The sequence below is a fragment of the Gekko japonicus genome, unplaced genomic scaffold (genome assembly GCF_001447785.1).
Source record: "Gekko japonicus isolate JY-2015 unplaced genomic scaffold, Gekko_japonicus_V1.1 scaffold2024, whole genome shotgun sequence".
Classification (NCBI taxonomy): domain Eukaryota; kingdom Metazoa; phylum Chordata; class Lepidosauria; order Squamata; family Gekkonidae; genus Gekko; species Gekko japonicus.
Window position 1 is genome coordinate 264,281 of NW_015163149.1, and position 7,526 is coordinate 271,806.

The following is a 7,526-nucleotide window of genomic DNA, read 5'->3' on the forward strand; positions in this document are numbered from 1 at the left end:
TGCCAAGCAGAGGCTCTACCACTGAGCCACGGCCCCTCTTTACAGATCTCCAGGGTCTCAGGTGGAGGTCTTTCCCATCACCTCCTGTCTGGCCCTTTTTAACTGGAGATGTTGCCGGGGACTGAACCTGGGACCTTCTGCCTGCCAAGCAGAGGCTCTTCCACTGAGCCACGGCCCCTCTCTACAGCTCTCCAGGGTCTCAGGCAGAGGTCTTTCCCACCACCTCCTGCCTGGTCCATTTTAAGTGGAGATGCCGGGGATCGAACCTGGGACCTTCCGCATGGCAAGCAAGAGGCTCTGCCACTGAGCCACGGCCCCTCTCTACAGCTCTCCAGGGTCTCAGGCAGAGGTCTTTCCCACCACCTCCTGCCTGGTCCATTTTAAGTGGAGATGCCGGGGATCGAACCTGGGACCTTCCGCATGGCAAGCAAGAGGCTCTGCTGCTGAGCCACAGCCCCCCCCCTTTCCTTCCATTCTGTCTGAGTTCTGTGAATCTCAGAATCCTTCCGATGCCCCCTGCCAAGATAAGTTGGCCCAACGGCCTCACTTTATCTCATGGCCAAGCCCTGGCCCCTGCATGGACCACCAAGTTAGCACAAAGGAGCCAGGCCCACAGACAGCACTGGGCTTGGCACATCTGGAGGGATCAGAGGCTCCCAAGGTGAGCTGATGTGTCTTACGCTTGCTCCCCCGTGTCCCCCTCTCCCTGAAGAAGGAGAAAAGGGGAGGAACCATCCGGTCTGTCCATGCGCCGAGCAGCCTCCTGGAAGAGATGGAGCTCCTCCCTGGTGTTCTGAGGCCGTGTGGGTTCGCCCTGGCACCCTAGGAGGTGCAGCGCCTGCCTCTTGGCCTGCCAACTCACTGATTTTACCTATTTTGGACCCCTGTAATTAACTGGAGGGGGGGAAGGTGACGTGGTACAGACAGATCTTGTCATATCTTGGAAGCGAAGCAGGGTCAGCGCTTGGAGGGGAGGCCACCAAGGAGGATGGCGCAAGGGAAGGGACTGGCCAACCACCTCTGCTCCTCGCTTGCCTCAAAAGCCCCTCGCTGGGGTCTCCAGAGGTTGGCTGAGAACCGATGGCCTTCAACACACAGTCACTCGCACACACAATCCCTGAAAGGGAATCCGGCTCCTCGGTCCTGTTACCTTGCCTCCTGTTTACCCTCAAAACACGACTCCCTCTCCTGCCCCCACCATGACCTGGCAAAAAAAAAAGAAAAGCGCTAGCCAGCAAATGCCCTAACCATCTTTTGTTCCAACCTCCGTTTGCCTTCAGGAAAAAAACAACCCCGACAGCGAATTCAACGTCAAGAATCTGGAGCTCACCACCCTCAACCTGTTCTTTGCCGGGACGGAGACGGTCAGCTCCACCCTGAGATACGGCTTCCTGCTCTTGATGAAATGCCCCGAGGTTCAAGGTATGGATGGTGGGGAGGCCCGGTGGTATCTCCTCTCAGAGTCTCCCTGCAGCCAGCAGGGCTAGGTTGGAGTCCAGCAGCACCTCAGAGACCAAGAAGACGTTCAGAGTATGAGCTTTCCGGAATCAAAGGTCCCATTGTCAGATACCTCCTACGGAAGGTAGAGAAGGGGCTGAGCTCTGTGTCCATCTGTGTCATGCCGCAAGGGGTTGCCACTTCTCAGTTTAGAAATGGGGGGGAAAAGAAAAGCACTGGAGAAGCCTTCTCCACAAGAATATAGACATGACAGAGAGATCACGGGAAGGATGCAAACAATGACGAAAACAACCGTGGTGTCGTATTATGAAAATATATCCGGACTGCTGTTTTGCGGTGAGTGGTGTTTCTTTCAACAAGTAGTAAAGATGTACGCATGCACGCAACGGAATCAGCATAGACTCCCGTTTCACGCGGCAGCTTTTTCTCAGTGTGCTGCGTAAGTCACATTCATTTACACGTCAACAACTCTAATCCGCGAATTAACACTCAACATTCTCCCCACTCCAATGAAACAGATTCTTTCCGGGAAGAATGTTGAGTGTTAATTCGCAGATTAGAATTGTTGACGTGTAAATGAATGCGACTTACGCAGCACACTGAGAAAAAGCTGTCACGTGAAACGGTAGTTTATGCTAATTCTGTTGTGTGAATGCGTACATCTTTATTACCTGTTGAAGAAACACTACTCACTGCAAAACAGCAGTCTAAATATATTTTCATAATACTACATCATGGTTGTTTTCATCATTCTCCTGTGGGAAACCTGCAAGCAGGGCAGAAAGGCAAAAGCCAGCCCCTGGTATTCAGAGATAGACTGCCTCTGTGCCTGGAGGTGCCCGTCAGCTACGTGGGGCATTATAAACTGTGCATGAATCAGGATGTGCGTGCATGGGAGAGAGATTCATTGCAAGTATTTTGTGGAGAGGGGGAATCTACCACATTTCTGTCGACCGTGTGCCTTTCCAGGCAGAATTTGTTTCCACCTCCTGCCCTCCCTCCCAGGATCTCAGGCATCTTACGCGGTTCTCCCCCCCCCAATTTCCCCTCACAACAACCCTGTAGGGTACATGAGGCTAAGAGAGAGAATAACTTGCTCAAGGAACTTCATGTCTGAAAGAGGATTCGAACTTGGCTGTCCCCAGTTCTAGACTGGTGCTCTGACCACCACACTGGCCACCTCTGGAGCTGAGTGCGTAATTCACTGAAGTCAAGAGCCTTGCAGTTTTTCCAAGTTTGGTTTTAGAAAGCAGGTGATAATTTGGCAAGTTAAGATGACTGCCTTGGTTTGCAAGGGGGGAGGCTACTCAAAACAGAATTCTTAAATCAACCTCACAGTTTCAAATACTTTTGAAATGTCATCCGGTTTCAGGGCAGGGTTTCGTCCTCTGCCCTGGGACCACTGGAGGCGGGAGGCGAGGAAGCGAAGGCAATGTGAACTGTTATGGTTTAACAGAAAAGATGCACGAGGAAATAGACCGGGTGATTGGCCAGAACCGGGCCCCAAACATCGAAGACCGGAACCAGATGCCGTACACCGATGCCGTCATCCACGAAGTGCAGCGAGTGAGTGACCTCATTCCAATGGATGTGCCGCACATGGTCATCCGGGACACCGAATTCAGAGGATACCTCATCCCGAAGGTAAGCCTGGGAGGCGTGGAAGAGTGAGGTGTCTGTGTGTCTTGAAAGAGTTATTTTCAGGATCTTGACTTCGACCTGTGCAGCTGAAAAGCACTGGGTTCTATGCATGGAGAGGCAGACTACGACATGCTGAACAAGTCACGTTTATTGTTGTACACACGCAAAGACAAAAAATTGCCCGGCAAGGGCCCACTATATACACCCACCCCAGACACACCCACAGTCCTATTGGAGGGTTTAAATGTCCCGCCAAAGGTTCTATTGGAGGACTAAAGGTGACCTAGGATCCTTGGCCCCTATTGTGTTTGGGACCAAGCTGGGGACTGAGGACACCGAGCCCGAGTGGCGGTCCACGGACACAGCAGCAGCCAACAGATATGGGTCCTTCACGTCATACTTCCTTCCCCCTTCTGGGACAGGTTTCCCATCCTCCCCCTCTCCCTGCTTCAGACCCAACCCCTGACCACATCCAAAGATGGCCCTCAGGATGTTTCCGCAGGCCAGCTGAGGCAGTCATGTGACATTCCCAGCTATCCAATGACCATCTGGCAGAGGCGCGTGACTAGGAGTCCTGGGGGTGGGGTCAGTGACTTCTGTAGCGGCCTCCATGGCTGTAGGAGGGAGGGGCTCTGACCCGGATACCGCAGGCTAGCCTGATCTCATCAGATCTCAGAAGCTAAGCGGGGTCGGCCCTGGTTAGTACTTGGATGGGAGACCAACAAGGAAGTCCAGGGTTGCTACGCAGAGGCAGGCAAAGGCAAACCACCCCTGTTTGTCTCTAGCCTTGAAGAGCTTTTGGGGTTGCCGTAAGTCAGCTGAGACTTGATGGCAAAAAAACCCCATCAGAAACAGGGATGGGGGAGAAACTGACTGCCCCCCCCCCGAGGAATGAGGGGTGTGAGGTTCACCCCTCCGTCTTCCTTGCTCTGATACCGAAGGTTTATCCTCCCTGAAACCTTGAAAGTCCGGCTTCCAAACCTCTCTCTTTCCCAGGGGACGGAAGTCTATCCAGTACTCAGCACCGTCTTGAATGACCCCAAGAAATTTAAAAATCCAAGACAGTTCAACCCAGAAAATTTCCTGGATGCGAACGGAAGCTTCAAGAAGAACGATGCGTTTGTGCCTTTCTCCTCAGGTAAACTGAAGGCTCCTCTTGCAAATGAGGAAGATCGCCCGGGGCGGGTGCATGCATGCATGTGTCTGTGTGTCTGTGTGTAACAAATGCTCCCTCTAAGCTGTGGAGTCTTGTGAGCAAAACTTCTACTTTGTGAGCTACTGGCCTTAAAGTTGTGAGTGAGAGATTTGGCTACTGCATGAGTTAGTTTGCTCTGGAGCCCTCCTTCCTGAGCTGAGACAAAAATGTGTGAGCCGGAGGCTAAAAAACGGTGAGCTAGCTCACACGAACTCAGTTTAGACGGAACACTGGTCATGAACCCCCCGGAGGTCTCACACAGGAGAGACCTTAGCCAGGACTAGCATTCTTCTCTGACCCTTTTTTTACACTGGGGCTTTCAGTTATTAATATTTATATGCCCATTTTCCGGGACTAAGTTGCCCAAAGAGAAACACCTGGTCACGTGTAACGCCAACTCACAATACTGCTCCGAGGCTGAAAGGTTCGGCCGGGCCCTGAGGTGCTAAAAGGACGTCTGCACTTGAGACAGGCCTGAGGCCAAAGGATGGCACAGGGGAGGTTGGTCTTTGGGGCCTTCCTGGAGTTGCCAACCTCCAGGTCTTGTTCCCCTGGTTCCGCCTGGAGGCTGGTATCCCTATGTGCTGGCACTGAAGGAGCAGGGGGCGAAGCGGGACACCACGGGACATCTGCCCAAGCATAGGTTCGAGTCCTATCTGGGGGCTGGTCCCAAAAGATTGTGCCGGAGGATCAGGGGTCATTTCCTGCAGGAGCGCACAGGAGCGGCGCTCCGGCAGTAAAGAGCCCAGGGGGCGGGCACATGCAACAAGCCCCACCCCCTGCTCCCAGCAGCCCTCAGTCAGAGCAAGAAGCAGCCAGGTAAGTTGCAGAGCTCCCCCCGGCCCGAAACAGTCCAGTGGCACCTTTAAGACCAAGTTTTATTCAGGTACAAACTCTCCCTCCTGTGCGAGGACAGATCTGCACGTCCCCCCCCCCCAATAGCTAGCAATCCAAAAGAGTCCAGTGGAGCCTGAGCAGTGGGTGTTGCCTTCTGACACACATCCAGGGATGTCAAAGGGTGTGGCACATGCAAATAAGTTACGCTAATGAGTTATGCTAATGAGCTCATGCACCTCTTTTTCTACCAAATGACCCCTGCGGAGGATTCCTGCTCTGTTGACCTGCGGGATCCTGCAGGGTTCCACCTTATCCCCCATGCTATTTAATACCTATATGAGAGTGGAGTCTTGTGAGCAAAAATTCTACTGTGTGAGCTCCTGGCGTTAAAGGTGTGAGCGAGCGATTGGGCGACTGCATAGATTAGTTTGCTCTGGAGCTCTCCTTCCTGAGCCAAGGCAAAAAGGCGTGAGCCGGAGGCTAAAAAACTGTGAACTGGCTCACACTAACTCAGCTTAGAGGGAGCACGGGAAGCTGCGAGGAGGGGCATCAGGAGGTCTGGGCTGTGATGTCAGCCATGCACAGCTCTGCCTTTCTGACCCACCTAATTCTGAGGGTGCCGTCCATGTTAGAAAACCAGGGGGCTGCAGTGGCTCGGAGCGCTTTTGCCCAGCTTTGGCTGGTGTCTCGGCTGTGTCTGTTCCTGGGACAGTCAGATCTAGCCACGGTGATCCATGCCCCTTGGTTACATCTGGACTGGACTGCTGCGATGCACTGTACTTGGGGCTACCCTTGAAGAGTGTTCGGCAGCTAGTGCAGAATGCTGTGGCTAGACCGCAGGTCTGGGCCAGCTGTTGGGAGGATGTGACCCTGAAATTACAGCAATCAATCACGCCGGCTTCTCTGCTGATCGCCCCGCTCGGTTCTCCTCCTCTCTCGTTGCAGGGAAGCGGATCTGCCTGGGGGAGGCCCTGGCCCGCATGGAGCTTTTCCTCTTCTTCACCACCGTCCTCCAGAGCTTCCGGCTGAAGCCCCTCGTGCCCCCAGAAGAAATCGACACGACTCCCCTGGAGAGCGGCTTTGCCAACATCGTCCCCATGTACCAGATGTGCATGGTACCACGCTGAACAGAAGCCCAGCCCAGAGCATTTTCTCTCCCCTACGGCGCTCTCTTTAGCCGTGCAAGAAAGACTTTTGGAGCACATGGCGGGGGGGAGAGAAAGGTGTCACAAATTGGCTTTTAAAAAATATGGCAACTGCACTTCACACAACTCTCTCAGGTTAACACTTGTTCCCACACGTGGAGCAGGTGTGTTGGAGGGGGGAAATGTAGGCAAGGCACAGGGGTCACCCCCTCCTTAGCCATTCCCCGGTGTCCCACCCTGTTGCAGCTGTAACAAAGGGATATTCCTTTTTCTTTGCATCCTATCTGCTTGCAAGAAACCGGACTATGTTCTGAACCTTGAGGTTCCCTTGAAATCATCTTTGCTCCGACTGTGTAATAAGCATCATGCGTATCTGCCTGCGTTTGCTGTTTGCCCATTAATCATCAGAGTCTTCAGGCATTCATTCCAGCAAGGCTCTGGTCATTGTAACAGATGGGGTTTTGCTGTGAATTATGCAATAAAGCTTGTCGATTGTTTTGGGCCTTCAAACTGGACTCATTATCTGAGCACGACGCTAAAGAGAGGGAGACGGGTTGTTGTCTCTGGGAACACACTGGTGTAGTCACCTGAATCCGGCTTGTAGCTCTTTGGTGTCACCCTTTCCTGCAGGGCTTTTTTTGTAGAAAACACCCAGCAGGAACTCATTAGCATAATAGGCCACACCCAACAGCAGAAACGCATTAGCATATTGGGCCACACCCCTGACAGCACAACTCATTGGCATATTAGGCCATGTTACCAGAAGTGTGGTCATCCAGCCACACCCACCTTTCCCTTCTTATTCTGTTTACCTTGTTTGTTGTCAAAGGGCTTTTTTTGTTGCAGGAACTCCTTTGCATGTTAGGCCACACACTAGGGTTGCCAAATCGGACTTACCTCGCCGGTGGAGGAGTCTGGGGTGGCTCCCGGAGCGTGCGCGCGCCGCATGCACGTCACAGGGAAGTGACGTCATGAAGCTGGGCACGCTGGGGGCGGGGCCACAGCCATTTGAGGGGAAAACATAGAGTTTTCCCCTCAAATGGCTGTGGCCCCGCCCCCGGCGTCATGACGTCACTTCCCTGTGACGTGCAAGCGGGGGTGGGGTTTCCCCCGGGGCCCGATTCCGCAGGGGGGCGGAAATCGGGCCTCCAAAGCGGGGGGAAATCCGCCCCCCGGGGGGATTTTGCAGCCCTACCACACACCCCTAATGAGTTTCTGCTGTTGGGTGTGGCCTATTATGCTAATGAGTT

At 53.4% G+C, this 7,526-nt stretch overlaps 1 protein-coding gene across 2 annotated transcripts in view; it reads left to right on the forward strand.

Moving 5' to 3' along the window:
* Positions 1 to 6,774, forward strand: part of LOC107106818 (cytochrome P450 2G1-like) — a 20,078-nt gene extending 13,304 nt beyond the window's left edge. For both annotated transcript variants that reach the window (XM_015407023.1, XM_015407025.1), the window contains exons 6-9: positions 1,281 to 1,422; positions 2,915 to 3,102; positions 4,096 to 4,237; positions 6,077 to 6,774. In XM_015407023.1, the coding sequence (XP_015262509.1) occupies positions 1,281 to 1,422; positions 2,915 to 3,102; positions 4,096 to 4,237; positions 6,077 to 6,258 (654 nt within the window). In that variant the 3' untranslated portion in view covers positions 6,259 to 6,774. The remainder of the gene's footprint in view (positions 1 to 1,280; positions 1,423 to 2,914; positions 3,103 to 4,095; positions 4,238 to 6,076) is intronic.
* Positions 6,775 to 7,526: the final 752 nt, after the last annotated feature.